Here is a 24,755-nt window from a genome sequence, read left to right as displayed (position 1 = left end):
AATCTGTAACTTCCCTAAGCCGCGAGCGTTAGAGTTTAAGGGAAGAGTAATTAATGGACTATTAAATCTCCTCAGCTCCCAGCCAGCCCTCAACTCTTCTCCAGTTTGGCCCGTGAATTTTCTGGATAAGCCAGAATACCTAAAGGGCTTCCAGTATGAATTAATTTTTGCTGAGCAACAAAACCTTTCCAAGCCAGTTTGCTTCTGGGTGTCCTTTCTTCTTGATTTGACCTCAGCTCTGACCCCTGCCTTGCTCTCTGATGCCAGTTTTCAAATCTCCCTCAGCTCCCTTCCTTGATCTGTTCCTTGACTTTGACTTCCTGCCTCAGTTCCTTCCTGACTTCATTCTGGAACAATCCCCACAATGCAGCTCCATCTAGCCTTCCATATGCATCTTGCCTCTCCCTTTATTAGGATTACAAGTATCAGCCTGTCTTATTTCCCCTCTTTCTGCCTATTTGTACTCCAACTGGTATCCTTTATATTTCTTTATGGCAACGGTTTTTTTTTTTTCATTTTCCTGCAGCAAGTGGGATGTTTAGTTTTACTTCCACTCCCTCCTTTTCAGTTAAAAGGGGTGAGCTCTGCATGGTGCCAAGTCTTCATTCCTGCTCTGCAGCCAGGGTGGGGAAGTCATGTCAATACACAACACCTGGTCCAAGCCAGGACCATTTGCCCTAAATTTGTTGCCGTTTTAACTCTCCCAATAACCTAGTGTCTTCTCAGCCAAGTTGCAAAGAAAACCACAATGACTCATCAGACTTGGCAGAGCTTTGTGCCTTGGGTGTCCAAATCCACACAAGCGTGCGTGCACGCACACACACACACACACACACACACACACACACACACACACACACACACACAGAGTCCACCCCACATCTGAATCCCACAAATGACACACTACAGTTGCAGGCTTTGGAACCACCCTGTCTCCTACTTCTCTCCCCATTCCCTGCCCTGCTCACAAGCAGAACAAGGAGTTGGGGATTCAGCCCTGCTGCAAAGTAGGTGTCCATGCTTGTAGTTTAAGGCTGGGAATTGAGCTGGCTGCAAACCTGGTCTCACAGGGCTTGTGCTGTTTAGCCAACAGCAGTTTGGTGTTAAGTTACGCTGGACATGTAGAAGTCTCTGGGGAAACAGTAGCAAAGAAAGAAACATGCTCAGCCCTGGAGTGGAACATTAACTCTTTCTATCAAGAAAGAAAGAAAGAAAGAAAGAAAGAAAGAAAGAAAGAAAGAAAGAAAGAAAGAAAGAAAGAAAGAAAGAAAGAAAGAAAGAAAGAAAGAAAGAAAGAAAGGAGGGAGGGAGGGAGGGAGGGAGGGAGGGAGGGAGGGAGGGAGGGAGGGAGGGAGGGAGGACTCTGTATATTCCACTTAATATTTTTTTTTATTATTCATATTTCTATGTTGCCCACTCTCTGAGGACTCTGGGCGGCTTACACCAAAGACAGTATACTAAATAGCATATTGCCCCCAACAATCTGGGTCCTCATTTTACCCACCTTGGAAGGATGGAAGGCTGAGTCAACCTTGAGCCAGTGAGATTTGATCCGCTGATCTGCTGAACTAGCAGTCAGCTGAAGTAGCTGCAGTACTGCACTTTAACCACTGCACCACCTCGGCTCATTTGAACTGGAAGATGAATCTAATTTCAAAACTAGTGATGGGTTTGGATTCTTTACTGCACCTAAGGTGGCAAACTAATTTTAGAGTTCATGAGAGATTGGGGGGGCGAACAGCTCTGACTTCCAGCATAGGGAAGGAGCTGGAGAAATGGATTAGGTTAAGTTGCTTTTGAAAGGCACAGTTTTAAACTCTACAGGATGAGGAAATAACATATTTTACATTATAAAACTTTGCTTTTTTAAATTGCTTTCGGATCCCCTGTGGGACAACAATCTTTCCTGGAAAAAAACATCCACAATTCTCTGGCTGATAATTGAGTTAGTTAGGTATACTCCCTTAACTAACTAGTCATAGAGATAACATTGTGGGAGATATCCAAGCATTCTGCCTTGAACTTTTAGAGCTGCTGAATGGAAATGCAATAAATAAAATAATAGATAAGCAGAGCATGGCAGATGCATCAGGTAGAATAATTAGGATGTTATTAAAACCACAGTAAATGAACATTCAACTGCTAGTTTCACACATACGTGTTAAAGGATAAACCTCACTAAAGGCAAGACTTTCTCCCAAGTAAAGCATAGGGTTAGGTTGTATTTTTCTCCTTTACCTGAGAAAGGGGCACTACTTAATTTCTCTACTTCCAGCCCACACAAAGTTCAAATGCAAGACTTCAAGATATTGAGCCAGAGTTATAACCCCACACCTCAGATCTAATCAGAGTACAAGGGTTAGAGACATAAATCAGTTCCCAAATTCCAACTGATTGGAAAGGCTTATCAAAGGAATAAACCTTCTCCTTCCTTCTTGATGACTTTCTTCTCTAGCAACATCAAGCCAATGACACAATTTGAAACTATCCTCCTACTATTAACAAAATATTTGACATGCTACAGCGTCAGGTTTTCTTCCATAAAGGACGGCAGCTCTCAGGATCAGTTCTGCCATTAGTCAAGAGTCAGGAAACAGAGCCGGCTAATGGTGGCACTACAACAGTGTTGTCGAACCTTTTCGGCACTGAGTGCTGAAACGGGAATGCACATGTGTGCAAATGCATGCCGGAAACCAGAAGAGCAGCTGCCCGGTGCACATGCGCGCACTGGGTGGCTGCTCTTCCGGTTTCCAGCAGTTGTTACGTTGGCTTCCCCATTGACTTTGCTTATCAGAAGGTCACAAAAGATGATAACATGACCCCAGGACACTGCAACTGTCATAAATACATGCCAGTTGCCAAGGGTCCGAATTTTTATCATATGATGGTGGGGCTGCTGTAACATACCCATAAAGTGAAAAATAGCGGTGTCACATGTGCCACCCAAGGTGCCTCCAGAACTATCCATCTTCTTGAGTTCTGTACCAGTTGTAGCTTCCAAATACTCTTCAAGGGTAGCCCCATGTAGAGCACATTGCAGAAATCCAACTGGGAGATGACCAGGGCATGAGTGACTGTGCACAGAGCCTCACAATCCAGGAAAGGATGTAACTGGTTCAGAACATGAAGTTGTGCAAAGGCTCTTCTAGCCACAACTGCCACCTGCTCTTCAATAACAGATTAAAATAATCTGTTGGTTGCTTTTAGTTTTTGCGGTTGTTTTTTATTGATTTAGCATGACTTTTACTGTTTTTCCATTGCATTTTGTCTTGTAATCCTTTACGTTTCTCCATTGTAGTAGAAAAGAATGCTATACTATATTGTTTGCGGATAGGACAGAAGCAAAAGTAGGAGTGTTGCATCGAAGTATCTCTAAACTGTGAATTATTTATTCTTATTGAAAAACCTGTCCAATCAAAGCAGACCACTGTTCAAGTTAGCAGTGTAATTTATATGTCGTATTTATTCAGTGGGTACTACAGAATTTATTTCCAGACATTCAGAGGGCTGCAGCCTCAGTCAATGCTATAAAAATAGCATTGTAAAACCCGAGCTGTAAAGTTAAGCATTTCATATAGCAACAAGGATACAACAAAGTTTATCTAAAATAGTTGTTTTGTAGCCAATAGTTGTGGCTCTGGTTTAGCCATCTTTCTTTCTTTTGAATTAATTTAATATATTTTTTTCCTTGCAAGCTTTAACGGGAGATGCCTTCATTTTTAGATCATACCAACTGACTAGCCTGGAGATGTGAGTGTGCCTTCAAATGTGTGTGCTTTCAACTTCCATTAAAAATATGAAAACACACACACACACACACACACACACACACACACACACACACACACACATGCACCTTGTTTATGTAGGAATTTTGCTTCAAGCAACAATGGTGGAGGAAAGCTCCTAAAGATCATACTTTCTAATTTTCCAAAAGTTGGCAAGTGTATAAACTGAACACCCAGTTCAGATCTGGAAGGGAAGGATATATATCTCTGTGGAGCATTGCCTTAAAGGCATAAGGCTATTCACGGATGAAAAGCTATTGTTTCAGCAGGAAAGTGAATTTCCCCTTTCACTGCTGGCCTGCACTGCTGGCCAAAGGCAAGGAGGGAAAACAATTCTTTCTCACGCTCCTGTGGAAAGTGAAATGTCACACAAGTCCAACACAACCAACATTTATTTTAGAAGCCAATAAAAGGAATCAATTTGGGGAAGCATCACCAAAACCCTCTGGGTCACCAATTATTCTTGGTCAACTTTCAGAACGCTTTTCTCCACAGATCTCTTAAATTGCTCTCTGCTCATCCTTGAGCCAAAAGTACTAAACCAGCATAAAAATCTACTCTCTACACTGCCCGTCTTTATCTTCCTCTATGGTTCTGATTTACTGCCAGATAATAGTGTCTCGGGTGTGCCAGAGCACGTTGAGCGCAGCTGTTGGTTAAAATGTGGTTTTACTTCCCTCCCCTTTCCTTAATATCACTATCACTAGCCAGAAGGAAACATCACAACACTGCTGTGATTAGCGGATGGTTTGGCAAATGGCTAGATATCTCAGTTTTGCCAGCTATCATACTCTATTGATAGAGCTACAGGCATTGGATAGTTGACATATGTAGTGTCAGGGCTTTTGTAAAGCAAGAATGACTTTGGTTTTTAATAGCCAGCTTCCCTGACCTATCAGTTGCTGGGTGGGCTTTTCAGTGGATTTTCAAAAGACCACTAAACTAACACTCCTTCCTCACTAGTTGGCCTCCTTTACCACACAAATCAAGTGCTAGGTTTTGCAGATATTGGGTATTGCACGATAAAACAGGAGAGGCTGCTTTTCCTTGTAATAGCCAACAGATCAGCTGTTTTGTTGCCAAAGGAAGCCACCCAAAAGCCTGTGTGTGCATGAAGATGCTATCTGGTAAAGCTATCTTGACAATGCAAACCTTTCCACACCATATATTAGCTGCTCAGCGTTTCTGAGGAGCTTTAAGTAGGAAGCACCTGGTAGCTCTTCCCTGTTCTATCTCCCTCCAGAAGAAAAAGGATCTAAAGGACAGCCGCCTGGGCTCCAGGGGAGGAAGTATATGAAAAACCAGCCTAAATGACAGGTGGTGGGCCATCCTGCCTTCTATGGGCCATCCCTAGAAGACAAACAGGAAGCATGACACATTGCCCCCCTCACCCTTAAACTGCCACTGGTTGCTGCTGACTTAAGAGGAAGACAATATGTTAGTTCCAGTACAGCTAACTACAGAGAGGCCATCTCAAGCTTGAGCTAAGGCATGGTGGCAGAATAAATGTTCCTTTCCAGAAGATGTTCGTATGATGCTAAGAAACAAAGAGAGAAAGGCCCTTAGGGAGATTGAATGGAGGAGTCTGAAACTCTGCCAAAGCAGTGGGCAGTTCCTAAAACAGAGATAATTCACCTTGTTAATCTTCAGTGTTTTAGTTTTCAACTCCTTAGCCTTTGCATGGCCATAGCAGCACATACTTATCCTGATCTTGCTTCCTATTACTATACAGAAGAATCACATCCCAATGGCTTTGGGAGTGGGAGGGAGAGAAGGGAAGAGTGCACACAAAGATTCTGAGAAGAGGTCATTTGGATTTAAATTCTAGCAGATCTCCCTCCAAAAAATCAGCCACACAGTGCAGCAGGATTCAAGACCTGTGAGCCAACTCAGTAAAAATCATAGTTAGAGACCAAAGGGATAAGTAACCTTTTATTCAGCTGGTCAAAAGACTGCCTCTTGTTACGGAGAGGTCTACTCTCCTCCTGCCCACTCTGGGCCCTCCACTTCCAGAGCTCATGTGGAAGAAACCCTAATTAGAACAACACAACACAACAAAACCCAACACAACCTCTAATCCATTTTACTGTTTTGTACTTTACAAACATTATAAAGAGATTACACATGATTAGCAATAGAAAGGACAAATGCTTGCTAAACAACAGGAAGATATAATCAATCTTGATCCTCTGTCAAAGCTCAGGCACATTCCAATTGTCAGCTGTCTTGCAGTTGCAAATAAAGGGTTTGCCTATTCCTGACTCCTGGGAGCCATACAATGAAGCCAAAGCCATCTCAGTAGCAGAAATATGCTAAACAGGAGAAAATTCTCCGGACAGGTCATGCTTGTGGTATACATGGAAACTGCACAGATAGGCTGTCCAACCAATTAAGAGAAGATTCCTGTGAACCCCCATTATAGGAGATGTTCATCAAAGTTCAGATGGCCTAATTTTTTTCAAAAAACTACTCTTCTGGCTATTCTGAAGAATCACACATTCTCTACTAAAATTAATTTTGATCTGCACAACTAGTTTAATGTTACATTCTTTGCATTGCCATGGACTATTCTACCCGGGGCTCCTAGCTTTTTTCGTAGACAAGAAAAAGTATGCTGTTAACTCAGTAAGAAGCCCAGTACAGATAGTCCTCATTTAATGATTTACTCATTCAGCAACCATTCAAACTTGCCGCTGTGTTGAATGAGTGGTAGTTACAATGGGTCCTCAAAGTTCTGACTGTGGCAGCATCCTACAATCACATGACTGTGAAGCAAGCAGGGTGGATAAAAATCAATGATTTTTTTAAAAAAATCAAAAAAATCAGATTTTTTTGATTTAAATCAGATTTTTTTGATTTTTATTGAATTTATTTTAATAAAAAAACTTTTGGGGTAAAAATCTATCGTAAGATAGTTTTCTATTTAAGATACATAAATAATTTAGTTTATTCAGCATGAAATGGAGCTTAGTTATGTAGCATGAGGCTGTATATTCTGCAACACTGGGACTATCGGTGAGTCAACAGTGGGTCAAAAGAGTAGCAGAGATGACAGTTGCTTTTTAAAAATTATGATTTAAATCGAGTTGATTTAAATCAAGCCTTTTTACTAGTGATTTAAATCAACTCGATTTAAATCAAATCCACCCTGGAAGCAAGTACTCTGCAGCCAACTCAGAATTCTGTTGTTGCAGCTCCAGTCACATGATCATAATTTGTGACTTTCACAAGCAAAGTCAGTGGGGAAGCCAGCAGAAAGTTGCACTCATGTGAGGGCCTCATGTAACAGTCCCCCCCCCCCCCAATCCTTGCTCAATGTTGGTAACTGGGAAATGCCAAAACAGCTGTTGCTAAGCAAAGTGGTCCTGTAATATTACACTTTACCTTGCTTAGTGACAATGTTCCCAGTCCTAATTGCCACCACAACCAAAGCCAACAACTTCACAGAGATTTTAAAAATTATTACCAAACTGCCCTCCATCACAATAAAGGTGAGGTTTATATACAACCAGATAGCAGAGTGAGGCATCTATTCTTGCTCTAGTCATTGCAAAATATTCCCACCTGCAGCTCAATCATGCACTTGCTTATGCAGAAGTAAATCTATTACATGTGTTTTTGTTAGAATCTTTAATTTGTTATTGTAATCCACACTTCCTTAAGACAAGCCCACATTCAGTTTAGTTCCTGCCTTTTTTTCATTTGCATTAATAACTTCATGGATTCAGGCTGAGTAACTGTTTCAAAACACACAGGAATTTTAACTTAATACTCCTTATTCTAGCCTAGAGAAGGAAGACACACATTTTTATCAGAAATAAATCTTGGAAATGTGCAACATTGTGCTTTCCTTATATGAGTGAATGACATCTACTCATACAAGGGGCAAAGTTCACTCAGGGGAAGTTCAAGTTACTGTCTGTTTTCCAGTGACCAGCTCCAATGAAGCTCACATTCCTGTCATTGTATTTTGAGGATGGCTTAATATAGAGAAAAATAAAACTCCTGAAAAAATTGGGATACTTATTTTCCTGTTGGGAAGAGAAAGGAGGCAGGGAAAAAATATGGATACCTCTGATGTTTGAATGATGACAATAATTTGGGAGAGAAGTTGCAAGTCAATGAGATTCCTTGTGCAATGTGTATTGCAAAAAGAGTACTTATTTACACACACAGCCTATTTTAAGTATCCAAAGCACTCCATGTCCAGCCACCTTACCTTTGTGTAAACTTTGATCTGAAAAAGGCTCCCTTTCTGGAGGCAACCCATCTTCCAGTTTTGTCTGCGTAAGAAACCAAACAGACTAATGAGTCAAGGTATAGATTCTTAGCTCCTACCAAATAAGAGGACATTGCCAAGCAACAGCCTGGCTAAACAAAGGGCTTAACAAGGCCATATATGCAAAAGATTTCTTTTTTTTAAGGAAATAAATAAATCCCAATAGGTTTGTTGGGTGGGACTGTAGCTCTGCAAGAAACAGTCAAAACAGCCTTCTTGTGATTGCTTTTGGACTGCTACAAGAGCAAAAAAGTCTAAGGTTTTTTTTAAAAAAAATATTAAACAGTTTTTAATAGTTTTTAACAGTTTTCCTCTTTGCAACATTACCGCATCGGTATACATCCGCTATATATCCATTTTTCCCCTTACATCTATATATCTACCCTGTTTCCCCCAAAATAAGACATCCCCTGATAATAAGCCCAATTGGGCTTTTGAGCACATGGCAATAAGGCCAAGCGCTTATTTCAGGGTTCAAAAAAATATAAGACAGAGTCTTATTTTCGGGGAAACACGGTATACATGTGGTTCCATTATCCTTTATACATACTAGTATATTAATATACTAATTTATAAACATACATTTTGTGTCATATATATTTATACAGATTTATTACTATTTTCTAACTCCTAAGTCTTCTTTCTTTGATGTTTTCTTAACTTTTGCACCTATCCTCTAACCAGTTATACCATACATTACATACCAAATAATATTCCATTTCTCCTTTATCTTTTATTTTTTTTGTTAGTCTATCCATATCAGCGCACTCTAGCACTTTTCTTATCACACTTTCCTCTGATGGTATAGTATTATTTTTCCAGTTTTGCGCATACACAATTCTGGCTGCAGTTATGACATGTAATATTAAGTATTGTATTTTTTATCATAATTTTCTGTAAGTATGCCTAGTAGGAATAATTCCGGTTTCAGTTCTATTTGTTGTTTGGTTATCTCCTCAAGCCACTTTCTTATTCTTATGCAATACTTTTTTGCTACTGCACAAAAATACTGACTTTTAGAAAAAGTCTTAAGTTCTAACCATAGTCCACCCTTTTTTGATAGCAGCATCAAGGGAACTTGGATACCAACTCCTCTGCTGCTAACAGTTGCAAGAATGTAAAAGGAGATAAAAATAATAATATTTAGATGTTTAGACAATGAGGAAGTGCTAATCAGTGGTCAACTACTGGTCAAGAGAATACCATCCTAGAATAATTTTTCAGTAAAAAATAGTAGGACAGAATTCTACCTGAAGTTAATTTGGAAGCATTTTTGAGCCCAGGCGCTTAGAATTCTTCTGGGGAATATCCATCAGGACAAACCACACTGAACCCAACAACAATTCCCATAAATGCTGCATTCTACACATCCATTCTTTTACCACTATGATGCCTATATTAGGTGATATACAAGTGGCAGTGTAAGTATCAGAAGAATGAAATTGGAAAAAAGAGGTGATTGCCCTTATAAAACTGAAATGGATACATTGCTGTTTTTATTCCAGAGTCACATGTCGATAAGCTAATTGGCTAGTTGCACATATCCTAATCTTTTAAAAAGTTGGAGGCTTTCTTCCTGTGCTCTGATGTAGCAGGATGGTCATATTGTTGAGTTTCTATTGCCATCTAGAGGCTACTAATAGTTCCAACATGCCTTTCTGAAGAGTAGAGCAACTTTTAGAAGAGTCTGCATTGGTTATTACTTGGCCAATGAGAGGGGCAGCCTGAAAACCGAGCACAGCCACGTTACCTTAGAGAGCTTACTAGTCTTAGCAACACCCAGGGCACCTCTGAGACCTTCTTGGCTCATGTATTTCACTGAAACATTAATATTTCTCTTCATTTAACATGTTACAAATACAGGACTGCACAGATTGCAGGTTCATAGTAAAGAATAACAGGGAATGCTCTCCATGAAGCCTGAATTTACTATTAAGAATACAGAATAATAGAGTTGGAAGGGACCTTTAAGGCCTTCTAGTCCAACCCCCTGCTCAAGCAGGAGATCCTATACCATTTCAGACAAGTGGCTGTCCAGTCTCTTCTTAAAAGCCTCCAGGGATGAAGTACCCACAACTTCCGAAGGTAAGAAGTGTCAGGACTACTACTTTGATCAAAGGAACAATTGAACAGTTTCACTATATATAGCTCTATGCTGCAAAGGGAAGATCAGCTTACAAAATTATTGAAGAATCCATGTATACTATAACACTGAAATATCTACAGGTATGTGATTGGTGCTTTTCTTGAGAGACCTGGAAATAAAATTTCCATCAAGAAACCTTCTCCAGATGTTTTTATTTTCTGGATTTAAAAAAAGGAGCTTTTTTGATTATGGTCTATCCTTTTCTGAAAGATATTTGCTAGCTATATACATTTTAGTTCTCCATGATTATTAAAATGTATCTGCTGAACTGGTTCATCCAACTCTTGTTATTGAGGTTTTATTCTGCAAAGAATTTTTATTATGATTTTATTCTGAGGGATTTTTTTTCATTCCACTTATAGATATATAAGAAATGCATTGGGAAATGTAGCTTTGAGGCTACAACCAGCAAGATCCTGTTTCTTTGTACAACTGATATAACTTCATTGCAACACACAGGAAAACAGCTCCCAATCTGCAAAATAAATGTAAGAATCAAAGGCTCTGATCAAAAAGCAAGAAAAACTGCCATCATTTTATAACTGTAAATACTCCAATTCATCTCACACTGGTTAGAAGTAATTGGTTGATTTGTTCAATCAGTTTTTTTAGTGTCTCAGAAACACTCACCAAATCGATTAGTTCAGACATATTTAAGTCCTTCTTCCTGGTTCTGATTGACAAGCGATGCTTTTTCCTGAATAAAAACACAAAAATTTGATTGTGAAGGGACTGCATTCATAATAACAGAGAAAATATACTTCAGACCTTAGCATAAGATGTTGTAATATACAAGTCAGAGTACTAGTCCAATTTGTTTCTTGAGCAAACAGTGAATCTTGCATTTACTTACTTAAATTTAAATTTACAATTTGAAATAGGAATATTTTACAGTCCAACAAGTGATTCAGGAACTGAAGTACCGACTTTCTCCATGCAAAGAGTCCCCCCTACTGCTGCATTTTTGTCTTACTCAGGATATCCAGCAACTAAATAAGGGGCTACTTACTGTACAAACTTAGTCAATTGCATGATGCCCACAAAAAGAGTTCTGGAAAGTGTACTAACAATGCTTAGCAAAACCAAGTGGCAGATACTTCATCTCAATGGCAATCCCCTAAAGTGTCTTCATTGTATACACATGAATGAATGTTCAGGTTACTCTTCAGGCAGTCATGTTAAGACATTTAAAAGTTATAGTCCGAGCAAAACTTCCCAATCTAGTGGTTTCTACATGTGCAGATTCCACAATTACCAGTCAGCATGGCCCATTAATCCAACACATCCAGAGAGAACAAAAAACTGCGCTAAGGCCTATTTTATCACAGATGCAACATCTTTTTACAATATTTTATACCACAATCCATTGGTCTTTAAGGTCACATGCTGTTTCTAATGTAGAATGTGTACCAAAGTAGTGTGCTTCTAAATGGGCTAAACCCCATTTATTTGTAGGATACACATCAGAATGCACAAACTCTGTACACTACTTTTATTGGGGAAGGTGATACAGTTCCTATCTCCACATCACCTGATTGAACAAGAAGATTCTGATTATGGACCTATCAGAAAACATGGTCCAAAATGCAGTGTCTTGAGGATAGGACCATCCAGAAGTGGTTCCATATTTATTTTAGCTAACAGTTAAGGACATATTTTTTTCAGTCAGACCATTATTGAGTTAATAATGCAACAAAATATTTTGAATGCAACATTTGTCGCATTATAGCAATTATACTATAATTCGACAAATGTTACATTAAAAATATTTTGTTGCATTATTATTTTGCAACAATTGACATGTGTATTTGCTTTTTGTTTTTTTCTGGATGTTTCAACTGATTTGCTGTTATGCTGCACTCTTATTGCTTGGAATTCAACTCCTGGGTTCTTTTCAGAGGAATGGTACAATATTATTAATAAGGTATACAAATAATTGTTACAAGAGGGAGAGTCCTCAAAGAGTCCTCAAGTTTATAATTTGGGGTAAGCAGAAAACACGGAACTAATTATCTGACTGAGTCAAAATTTGTTTCACTCATGATAGGAATATCTGAATGGGTCAAAAGAATGATTATGCCTGCCCGTTCCATGCTTCTAGTTTGAATGAATGAATGAATGTCTGGTCCAAAAAAATTAAAATACAAAAGCAAGTTAAGAATCAGATAACCTACCCATTATCTCAGTAATATACATCCTGCCTGCCAATTGTCTCTTTCTCCCTTCTCCACCCATGACATCCCAAGACAGTCACATACCTTTTAAAGGGAAAACAGAGAAGCAGAAGGAGGATCATGAGTATGATGGGAGCAACAGATCCTAAACTTCCAATGAGTTGGGAAAATGGGAGTTTGAAGAATGATGTGAGCTCCATGTTCTCTGTCAGATGAGCAGCCATAAATCCACAGAGGGAAGTGAAACTGAAAGAAAAAAAAACAATAAAACAGACAAAAGGATTTGTATGGGAGTTATGTGTATGACGCACATGGTGCATTTTACAATAACAAATGAAATTCATAGAAATCCACTATTGTATATTTGCAGAACTTCTTCTCAAAGTAAGGATCACAAATTAAGACCTTTCCCATTGCAGTTTTCAGGAGGCCCATGTCTCCATGGTAGAAGTCATCATTTGCACACAGAAAGGTATGATTTGGCTCCTGGCACCTATATGAAAAAGGACTTGATAACAGTCACTGCTACAGATAAGCCCAGGAGCTTTCTGCCAATCAGGGTAGATGGTCCTGGGCTCAACAGAGAAAAAAACCGAGGTAGACCTCGACTTAAGACCATAATTGAGCCCATTTCTGTTGCTAAGCAAGACATTGGTTAAGTGAATTTTGCCCCATTTTACGAGCTTCCTTGCCACAGTTGTTAAGTGAATCACTGCAGCTGTTAAGTTAGTAACACGGTTGTTAAGTGAATCTGGCTTCCCCATTTGACTTAGCTTGTCAGAAGGTCACAAAAGACTAGCATGTGACCTCAGGACACTGCAACGGTTGTGAATCAGTTGCCAAGCACCTGAATTCTGATCATGTGACCAGAGGGATCTGCAAGATTCATTAAGTGTGAAAAACAGTCGTAACTTACTTTTTACAGTGTTGCTGTAACTTTGAATGGTCACTAAATGAACTATTGTAAGTCAAGGACTACCTCCAATTCAATTCTAACACCAAAAGTTCTGATGGGCTCCATTCATCCTCTTACCCACTGATAATTTATTTTCTCTGTATCCCCTATTCATTTATTTCCTACCCTGGATTTAAAAGTACTATTATTTCTTCTTTTCTATAATGGTATTATTCTAGCTGTAATTTGAATGAATGCTGGTAACTGCAGTATGGATGGTGAGATACTCTAATTTAACAAAGCATTAATAAGTATAAGTATAATTTTATTTCTATACCGCCCTTCTCCCAAAGGACTCAGGGCGGTGTACAGCCTATTTAAAAACACAAGACAAACATCAATTAAAAATTTAAAATTATTAAATAAATTCGGCTCAATTTAAAAGCCCAGAAATTTAAAATACCCCAATTTAAAATTATTATGTTGATAGCCCGGCCTGGCGGAACAACAGGGTCTTCAGTGCACAGCAAAATACCCGGAGGTCGGAGATCTTACGTATTTCCGGGGGCAGTTCATTCCACAGGGCTGGGGCTCCCACAGAGAAGGCCCTCCCCCTGGGTGTCGCCAGCCGACATAACTTGGCCGATGGCACCCTGAGGAGGCCCTCTCTGTGGGAGCGAACTGGCCGGTGGGAGGCTATTGGTGGCAGAAGTCGGTCTCGAAGGTACCCGGGTCCTATGCCATGGAGCACTTTAAAGGTGGTGACCAACACCTTGAATCGCACCCGGAAGACCACTGGGAGCCAGTGCAGCTCGCGCAGGAGGGGTGTCATGTGGGCATTAATGCTCATTTATATGTAATTGGGGAGGGGTAGCCCACATCTCCTAAAGATCTCCCCACAAGGTAAATATGGAACTACATAAGAACAATGTTTTATTGGGGTCCAACAGCAAAACTTCATTCTCAGTAAATCAGGGGTGCTTGGGAATATATGTGACTGCAGAGATTTTACAGCAATCTGGAGAAATATGTGTGTGTGTGCCCATCCACTTAAAAAGAAAAAGAAAGGCATGGACATGATAAAAGAATGAGGCTTTTCCAGTCTCATAGTCAGGAATTAGTAAGAGGATCCTACAGTTTCACACCTGAGATCAGGTTGAAAAAGACCCAGGAGACAATGCTAGGGGATGATCTTTGAGTCTCACCATTGGTCCAGGGGTGCTATTCAGCAGGTTCTGACAGGTTCTGGAGAACCGGGAGCAGACATTTTGAGTAGTTTGGAGAACCGGCAAATACCACCTCTGGCTGGCCCCAGAGTGGGGTGGGAATTGAGATTTTGCAATATACTTTCCCCAGAAGTGGGGAGGGAATGGGGATTTTGTAGTATTCTTCCCCTAGAGTGGGGTGGGAATGGAGATTTTGCAATATCCTTCCCCCAGGAGTGGGGAGGGAATGGGGATTTTGCAGTATCCTTCCCCTGCCATACCCACCAAGCCACGCCCACCAAGCCGCACCCACAGTAGTAAAAAAAAAATTGAATTCCACCACTGCACTGGTCTGTTAAAAATAGTGGTATATTCTCCCAAGAAAGAGATTAAACACTCCATTAGCTAGCTGTCTGTTCATTTTAATTTAAAAATGACAGACAACTAAGAAAATTAGTATTGGAGGTATAATAGAAACAAGGCAGCACAGATGTAATACATTAGGGCAAGCAGCATTCCTGGGGCACTGGCATTGCTTTAAAAAGCTCCTCTTTAAAAAAAAGGGGGGGGGGAAGAGGCACTGTTTGTCCAAATGTTCCATGCCAGAATGCGGTACAATACTGAGAGACCACCAAGAAGAAGCTGCTGGAGTCACCCTAATGGCATGTGTTGTAAATGACAAACAGGACAATCCAGTTTGGGTGAGCCAGAGGGAGCAATGCAGGAATCCCAGCAGGACAGACTTGATTTAATTGTCCCTCCCAGTTGTGGTTTGCTGAGCAGCAAGCTGAGAAGAAAGGAAAGTGCAAGGAAGAGAAGGAACTTTTTATTGGCATTCGGTGCAAATTAATCAGTCAATTAGATTTATAGATGGCTATAGCTCAGTGGAAAAACAAATACTTTAGAAGAGAATGGCTCATATTCTACCCTGTTTATCTCTAAGTAAAGTTAGAAAGCTGCTACTAATCAGTGCTGAAAATCTGGAGTCAAATGATCCACTAGAATGACTTGACCAAAGGAAGCTTTCTATGCCATAGCACCTATTAGAAAAGTAGGTATCCTAACTAATGAGAAAGATTAACACTAAAAAAAAATCCCTTCTGTTTCAGAAAACAATTTTGTTTTAATCCTTGACATACCTGCACCCAAGAGTGACAGCAGTTGTTGGCTCACCCCTTTCTCTGCAATCTGGGATGAAAAAAAGAAACCGATATTTCCACTCAGAAGGATGACAAGGTGGATCAAAGGAACAGCAAATGACTGAACCTGTGTACTGAGATATCAAATCTGCAGCACCCTGCATGCTCTCAAAATCTCTCTCCTGTTTCTCAAACATAAAGTCAGTAAGAGGAAGCCGAATCAGGTCTATGGAGCTAAAGGCTGCTAAGAAGTTAGGATTGCAAGAATGAAAGGGGTTTTAGAAGTTATCTAGTCAAATCCCCTGCTTATGCAGGATCCACTGGTGTATTTCTCATAGATTATCATCTAGTCCAGGGGTGTCAAACTGGTGATCCATGGGCCGGATGCGTCATGCGCAGGCCACGCCCACCCCAGCTCCGCAAATGGGAAAAACATCGCGAAACGTCACGTGATGGCAACGTAATGCAGAGAGTTTGACACCCGTGATCTAGTCTCTGTTTGAATACTTTTAGTGAGTGGGAATTCATACTTCATGTGACAGCATATTCCCCTGGTACAGTTCATGCACCCAATTCCTCCAGATATTTTGCCTGAACCTCCTTCCTTGTAATTTTAATACAATGGCTCTATTGCCTTCTGGAGCAATAGAGAATACAAGTAGTCCTTGTTTAGTGACTGCCTTATTTAGCAACCATTCACAGTTATGACTGTTAAAAACTAACTTTGTGATCAGTACTTGCATTTACGACTTTAGCAGGTCTATAAAGCAAAGGAAAGCTGAAAAGAGATTATAACCACAGTTGTGGTTTACTTAGTGAGTGCTTTCCTTAATGACTGAATTGTTGATCTCAGTTGTGGCTGCTAAAAAAAGTTTAGTATCAATGATCTTCAATAATTATCAACCAGTCTTTGACCTTCCCTTTTTGGCAAAGGTTGTTGAGAAGGTGGTTGGCCTACAACTGATTATCTAGACTAGTTTCAGACTGGGATTTAATACTGAGACAGCTTTGGTCATACTTGCTGATGACCTGTGGTGGAGCCAGGATGATGGTGGAGCATGTATTCTTGTTTTTCTTGATCTCTGAGCAGCTTTCTATACTGTCATCTACAGTATCCTTCTGAGCTAGCTCCATGGGTTGAGAATTGGGAGCATCCACCCAAGGACTTGGGATAGACAGATCTTGTTTGACGGTGGCCAGGAATCATCAGACTATATCAGACAAAATATTATCCAACATTTGTTTAAAAAGCCTGGATAAAGGAGCCTGGATAGCTCAGCAGACTAATGCATTGTAATTAACATCCAGCTGTCTGCAATTACTGTAAGTTCGAATCTCACCAGGCTCAAGGTTGACTCAGCCTTCCATCCTTTCTAAGGTAGGTAAATTGAGGACCCAGTTTGTGGGGGCAATAAGCTGACTTTGTATAAATATACAAAAGTATGAAGGCTATTGCTTAATGCATTGTTAGCCGCCCTGAGTCTCCGGAGAAGGGCGGCATATAAATCAAATTTTTAAAAAAAATCTTCAGTGATGGAGTGCACCTGTGAATCCAGGAGACAAGCTGTTCCACTACTTAATAACTCCCATAGTCATAAAGTTCTTTATTTTGAATTTGGATCCATCTCTGTAAAGCTCATTAATTCTTGTCCTACCTTTGGGCACTATGGAGGATAAATCTACACCCTCTTGCCTATGTTAGCCCTTCAAGTATTGGCAGTCTCCTGTGATGTCTTCACTTAGTCTTCTCTTCTTTTAGCTAAACATAACTGTTGCTCATAATTTACCCTTCAGACCCCTCATTATCCTTTTTGCTCCTCTCTGCAATCGTAAGGCAATAAGGCAAGCCCCTTATCTTCCAACTACTTCTATAGTAAGGTTTGGCTATTTCACATTGCACAGAGCGATGGTCATCTACGGCAGGGATGCCAAACTCGATTTCATTGAGGGCTGCATTAGGGTTGTGTTTGACCTCGGGAGGGCTGGGTTGGGTGTAGCCAGGGTGGGCATGGTCAACATGACATCTCTCTTGTTGGGGGTGCCTGTGGTGGCCCGAGCACTCTGCCAGTGAAAATGGGCTCCTGAGCTCCATTTTCAGCTGCAACGGCCTCCTGCAACCCTCTGCCAGCGAAAACAGAGCTCAGGAGAGCCGCGTACGGCCCTCACAAGCTCCATTTTCACTGGAAGAGGCACTGTGGGCCAGTCCTTCGCGGTTTCCAGGGCAGCCGCAAAGGCCAGATCTAAGCATCCCCAAGGGCCAGAGTTTGACACTCCTGATCTATGACATCTTTACTGGTCCTAGGAAATCCAATTTTCCTAAATAGGTTTAGACAGAAATACCAATTCTTTATGAAAGATAAATCTGGCAGTTTTATTTTATTTAGTAATTAAATCTGAATGCTGCCCAATTCCATATGACTCTGGATAGCTCATAACTGAAACAAGGCAAATATAATGACCAATTTAAAATAATATTAATAGTGTAACAAATAGGAGATGGTGAGACTGACAACCAACTGGAGAAGAACAAAGCAAATGGTCTTCACTCTCCTTTGGCAAAAATCCCAGTGAAGAAGCTAAGACTTTAAGGCACATTAAACAACAGCAGAGAAGGATGATTCAGATCTTGGAGGAAACCTCCTTCTAGAGGGCAGGTCTTGCTACAGGAGAAGGTGTTGACAGACGATATATACATATTCTTTTATGTACACTGAGAGCATATGCACCAAGAAAAATTCCTTGTGTGTCCAATCACACTTGGCCAATAAAAAATTCTATTCTATTCTATTCTAATTGAAAGAAAATACAATGGAAGACATGGAGTCCTTCAAGAAACAAGTCCTTTTAACTTCTATATATTTATACTTGCAATATTTCTTTACTGACCAGAGGGCATATGCATTCAGGTTTCAATAGCCTCTCATTTCCTGGTTTTTGTCAATGTTGAGCCAACCTGAGACTCAGCCCTTAAACCAAACACTGAACTGTTGTTTCTGAAAAGCAAATTTAGTAATACACAATTGGTAGGTTTACCCTTTGATTAATATATCTGAATTTGCTTTCTTGAAAGTCAATTTACATGATGAATCTTAATCTTAATAGTATAGATTTTTAATAGCAATCATAAAATTATTTGAAGATGCACATTAAATGTTTTAGAGGTACACTTTAAATCAGGGCTCTCCAACCAGCTTGCTGGCTGAGGAATTCTGGGAATTGAAGCCCGCAAGTCTTAAAGTTGCCAAGGTTGGAGATCCCTGCTTTAAATGGATAAGAAATGCAGTCAAACATGTATTCTAATTAGAATTAAAAAATAATAAATGGCTATTGGGTTTTAAATGGATAACCAAAAGACACAACCTAGCAAGTTAATCATTTAAAATATTCAGATGATTTCTTTTTATATTGAGTTATCATTTTAAAAAGTGGAATTTAATCAGTTTCCCTTCTAGAACCTCAGTTTATGCTGAAAGGTACAGTTTACAAATGTAGAGTGCCATATTATTTGACTTACTAGACAGAAAAGTCCATTAGTAAAGCTGTGGTTAGAATGCAGTATTGCAGATTATTTCTGCCGACTGCCAGGAGTTCGATCCTGACCAGCTCAATGTTGACTGAGCCTTCCATCCTTCCAAGGTCAGTAAAATGAGGACCCAGATTGTTGGGGGTAATATTCTGACTCTGTAAACCACTTAGAAAGTGCTGTAAAGCACTGTGAAGTGGTATATAAATCTAATAGCTATTGCTATTAATAGATAAAATACAATTTATTCTATAGTACGAAAACAGAAAGTAAGAATTATCTATGAACAAGCCCATCCTTGACACCAGGCTTTATTTCTAAGAAAAGTGCACTGAATTGAACCTTATTGCAACTATTGAGTTGTATATTCCTATTCTTGCTCTCAGAAGAACAACATTTCAATACGTTACTCCCCTTTCTGAGTAATGTTCAGATTAAAGCATCAATCCCATTTCTCCTTTTGTCCTGCCAGTAATTCATCCAACAGGTACATAGTCTACAAATGCCATTTGCTAACTTTATCACTATGTAAACATCCTCTGGCTCTCTCACATAAAATATCTTTATCATATAAATGTAAATGAAAAAATGTGATAGTATGCATCGTCACATAATTAGGCAGAAGAAGTTCAACAAGAAGTCTATCCCTCTAAGCAATTGAACTTGTTATCCAGATAGGAACTCTGCTAAAAAGTCCCTGAAACCTGGACAGTCTTGACACTAGAAACACAATAAGTTAGAACGCCAACATTGGGGGAAGGGGGAAACCCCATCATTCATACATTCATCTTTCCTTCTACTTCCCAACTGAACACCAAAATGGAACCATGAATACAGAAAGGGAGAGACCTTAAGGTGCTTATGAAATTCCCTGGTACTATGCGGAAATATAAACCAACTAATCAATGAAATCTACCCTTACAGAAGCTCATGGAAGGATGCTAGGAGAGGCAGAAGAAACAGGAAACCACGATGACCAGCTTGGTTTATGCTTTCAAGGCCTCTTTATTGAGGAGGCTGTCCAGAGTGTGTTTTTGATATTTCCCCATGAAAGAACTCGATATGGTTTTACATCTAAGCATGCTAAAACTCAAAGAAGGGCTGAGCCAAAGTGCTAGCTTTTTAGGTTCTGGTTTTTCAAACTGAGACGTAAATATCCAACCTTAAATATTTTACTTTCTAAGTAACTATTAAACTTTCTAAGTTATTGTTAACTTACATGAGTCTGTAGGGCAAAGTAAAATTGGCAATCTTTTTTAATTGGCTCTATTCTAATATATTTAAATAGCAATGATGCATTAATATTTTCAAGGAGAATCTCCCTACCTTCCTACACATCAAAGATATGTAAGGCAGACATGAAGACACATGAGCAAGGCCAGGATACACAGTGACCCTTAGATGAATTGGTGAAATTTGAAAGAATTTCAGAGTGGATATTCAGAAAAAAGATTCCAACAGTTTAAGATAACTCTTAAAACAAAAATGCAGAAGTTATTGTCTCAGTATTCCACTCCTTAGGTGGGAATGATACAATCCTCTTAATTTCTGGAAGAACAGATGAGCCAACACTTGAACAATAGTGTAAGAAATGTCAGCCTTTCCTTACCCATCCCTATCCCCAAATGGGACTGTTTTTCAACTGACATTCCCTTTCCAGAATTGCATGAGACTTCTCTAGTTTCCCACATCACTGTCAATCTTGAAGGACTTCTTGTGGCTAATACATTAGTTTAGCAGAGTGTCGGTGCTGCTATATGTATCGGTGGCAGCTTCTTCAATTGGTTTGATGACATGAGCCAGGGGTGGAAATGCAGCCAAAAAAGTCACTCACTACACTCATTGCAGTGTTCCATGCTAACCTTTGGACAACAGCAGAGCCTAGCCCTATTCTTAAATCACAGTAAACAAGGCTATGTATATCAACAAGTCTTCCTCCCAACCTAACAATTGGAGGAAAGCCCATGAAGTAGCTGTTTGAAGGAACCCTTCAAAGATTCCCTAAACAGCATGGGAATTCTGGGAATATCTGGTCCCTATGTATCTGGGATGAGAAACGTTGAATTACAGAATATTTAACTTAATTTAGATTAAACCTGCAAGAAAGTAAGAAACTCAGGCTGCTATCCATTGCTCTACACCAGCAAGTAATTTTTTGATTAACTACATTTTTATTATTTGTAAATCACTGCACTACATTTACACTTCATTATTAGCTCAACTCATGGAGCTTTCATCAATTGTGACAGTAATCCAAGATTCAGACACATTCTCCACACGTTTTTGGCTAAGAAAATGATGGGACAAATCAACCCATCTGTAAAATGAGGGGGAAAGTATATTTTATGACCCTTCCATATTGCGATTTTTGTTAGGCATGAAAATCCCTCCTCCAAAACATGTTATTAGCTAGTTTTAAAAAAATAATAAGAGTTTAACGTACTACAATTTGGTGTCTTCTGAACTGAACTACAACCCCACCATACTCTGGCAGATTGGAAAATTAATTTAGGCAGAAAAACACTACCAGTTGACTAATAGCAATAGGCCAAGATAATGTTTTGTTTTCATGAAATTAATCCATGATAAAATAAACCATGGATTACTCCAAGTATGCACAATCTGAAATGTAAACCAACTACACCGGCCAGGTTCATACAAATACTAGCGAAACTCTGATTAGTTGGCTAGGTTGTGAACAGCGTATCTCATGAACCTATCCAAACCTACCATATTTTCATACCCTGGCAGCATATTTATTAATATCTATTATGTATCCTGCAAGTCCCTTGGACTGCAAGGCGATCAAACCAGTCAGTCCTAGAGGAGATCAATCCTGACTGCTCTTTAGAAGGCCAGATCCTGAAGATGAAACTCAAATACTTTGGCCACCTAATGAGAAGAAGGACTCACTGGAGAACAGCCTAATGCTGGGAACGATTGAAGGCAAAAGAAGAAGGGGATGACAGAGAATGAGGTGGCTGGATGGAGTCACTTGAAGCACTAGGCATGAGCTTAAATGGATTCCAGGGGATGGTAGAGGACAGGAAGGCCTGGAGGAACGTTGACCATGGCGTTGCAATGGGTCGGACACGACTTCACGACTAACAACAATTATGTATATCTGTGGAAGGCTATCACCTGCCTCTATCCACAGTTGGTAGCTGCAAGAAACAGAATGTTGGACTTTATGAACTCCCCATCTGATCCAAAATAAAAGGTAAAATTGGGCAATATGTTTATTGCCAAATATCAAGAATGCATCTGACTTATAATTCACCAGGGCCACTCAGGGATGGGAGTGGAGGCATGTTATAACTGCTATAACATACATATTGTGAAGGAAACAATGAACAGGAGAAGGGAGGGCAAAGCAGGTTAGTTTAAATAAATACTTATTTCCTGCTAGTCCCTACATCTTCATCTCCTCCTTAAACCATGATTGAGACAGGCTTAAGTCATTCTTTGCTATAGTGTTTTTCTCTTTATTCCAGTAATACCTAAGGGCCAATTCAAAGTGCACAAAGTTAGTTGAGTTTTACCACTGATTCCCTTGGAGAGAAATCAAGCCACAGGTAGTGGCTGGAAAAAGAGGCAGGATAGATGTCAACAACCAGGATAGCAACATCTGTTCTACTGTACTTTGATTTTCTGCAGACTCAGAATAATTGAATTTTAAACTGAGTAGTTTAAAAAGTCCCACGGTTATTTCAGCCATTCCTGTCTCTTGGAGGACAGAACTGAGATATTTTTATCAAATCTGAACTACCTCCTTAACTTTTGTCTCCAAGTGAGGACTCTTAACATTTTGCCAATGTTGAAAATGGCTCAAACCCCACTTCTGGAAGTGGAATGGAAGGGAGAAATTGCTTTCTGTTTTTGCTTCAGGCAACAATACCTCCTGGGCTCACTGGAGATCATTCTCATCCAGATAGAACCTGTAGGATGGTCTTTCCTAAGTTAGCCACTTTTTGATTCCCCACAACTTTCAGCTGTAGTAGACCACGACGGAGCTTTCTCTACAAGGCAGCAGTTCCCCCACATTAGTAACCTCACAACCCTCAGCAGGTTCCTGTAGTAGACCATGACGGAGCTTTCTCTCCAATGCAGCAGATCCCCCAAGTTAGTAACATCACAACCAGTGGTAGGTTTCAAAATTTTCTACTACCGGTTCTGTGGGTGTTGCTTGGTGGGCATGGCATGGCTTGGTGGGTGTTACTTGGTGGGCATGGCAGGGAAAGGATACTATAAATCTCCATTCCCACCCCACTCCAGGGAAAGGTTACTGCAAAATTCCCATTTCCTCCCAATCAGCTGGGACTTGGGAGGCAGAGAATAGATGGGGACGGGGCCAGTCTGAATGTTTACTACCAGTTCTCCAAACTACTCAAAATTTCCACTACCGGTTCTCCAGAACTGGTCAGAACCTGCTGAAACCCACCTCTGGTCACAACCCTCAGCGGGTTCGGAAGCTGACCGAGATACCTAGAGCAGGGGTCTCCAACTTCGGGAACTTTAAGCCTGGAGGACTTCAGTTGAAGTCCACCAGGCTTAAAGTTGCCAAAATTGGAGACCCTTGAGAGCAACCCCGTTAGGGAGCAACCCCATTAGGGAAAACTGACTTCGGAGAGGCCAGTGCCATTAATGCAAGACGTTCATTCATCTCCCTTGGAAGCTGCAGGTGGCGGAAGAAATGGCAACACTCACCACAAGGGAGGCGGCGATGGATCCTCCGGGCTCCCCGAGCTTCTCGTTTTGAAGGGAGGGGGAGGGGGGGAAATGCTTCCTTCCGAGGACCAGGTCTGCAATTTGCTCCCTACGGCAATCCGGGAGACGGCTACGGTAAGACGGCGGGCAGCAGGCTCCCTCTTCTTAAAGGCAAGGCGACAGTTACTTCCTGGTTACTTAGACTTCTACCTCAGAAAAGCTCCGAGGATCCACCTGTCGGTCTCCAGACAGGTATGAAAGAGCAACGGGTAAAAGTTTCCGGCCCGGCCCTGTAGGCCGCTCTTGTGTGAAAGGCGCGGGGAGAGGGAGAGGCTACTTAAACGCTCTTGCGCGGAAGAAACTTGCACCTTAAAAGTCCCGGCCATTCGGGCCGGCAGCCGCGTTAAAGGACACTGGGGCGCCGCGGCGAATCTCGCGCCTTTGACCAAGTCCCGGAGGACGCCGGCGAGTTCCTCGCTTTGGCCTTTGAACAGCCGACCGAGCGGGCAGATTTGGGATCCAGGCGCTGCGCTTTGCATTGCGCTTTAACTTTTCCGCCCTGAATTTTTTTTTTCCTCCCACAAGGTTCAGCCCTGGTGATTGGGAAGGCGTGAGAACGGCAGGCTTAGTTTCATTCCGTCTGGGATTCAGCTAAAGTTCAAAAACATGTTTTCTCTCCTGCCGTCGAGTCACCCCAGGAGTTCGGCCACAGAGGGGCGAAGAAGCAAAGTTATTTGCCTAGGGAGTTTTCTGTTTAATTAATTAATTAATTAATTAATTAATTAATTAATTAATTAATTAATATTTAGTAAATTTAATACTAAATTTAGTATTAACTTAAATACTAAATTAATGTATTTAGTTTAATTTATCGAAATGCCCAGCTGACTGACATTTGT

At 40.5% G+C, this 24,755-nt stretch overlaps 1 protein-coding gene and 1 long non-coding RNA gene across 4 annotated transcripts in view; one reads left to right on the top strand and one right to left on the bottom strand.

Annotated features, from left to right (window-relative positions):
* LOC117667697 (uncharacterized) overlaps window positions 1–24,530 on the bottom strand; it is a 36,052-nt gene extending 11,522 nt beyond the window's left edge. The window contains exons 1-5 of one of the 3 annotated variants that reach the window (XM_060693097.2): window positions 23,857–24,424; window positions 15,627–15,675; window positions 12,472–12,633; window positions 10,844–10,910; window positions 8,008–8,071 (exon numbers count right to left, since the gene is read on the bottom strand). In XM_060693097.2, the coding sequence (XP_060549080.2) occupies window positions 8,008–8,071; window positions 10,844–10,910; window positions 12,472–12,611 (271 nt within the window). In that variant the 5' untranslated portion in view covers window positions 12,612–12,633; window positions 15,627–15,675; window positions 23,857–24,424. Of the gene's footprint in view, window positions 1–8,007; window positions 8,072–10,843; window positions 10,911–12,471; window positions 12,634–15,626; window positions 15,813–23,856 lie in introns of those variants that run through there. The other 2 variants (XM_060693096.2, XM_087883315.1) reach the window with 2 other exon arrangements.
* Window positions 929–18,411, top strand: LOC148116958 (uncharacterized). Its single transcript, XR_015731600.1, has 4 exons — window positions 929–1,007; window positions 10,576–10,701; window positions 12,758–12,859; window positions 15,597–18,411. It is a non-coding gene; the product is annotated as an uncharacterized LOC148116958 (long non-coding RNA).
* Window positions 24,531–24,755: the final 225 nt, after the last annotated feature.

Source organism: Pantherophis guttatus, chromosome 1 (genome assembly GCF_059756535.1).
Source record: "Pantherophis guttatus breed Tessera chromosome 1, ASM5975653v1, whole genome shotgun sequence".
NCBI lineage: Eukaryota > Metazoa > Chordata > Lepidosauria > Squamata > Colubridae > Pantherophis > Pantherophis guttatus.
This window is presented reverse-complemented; position numbering and strand designations above follow the sequence as displayed.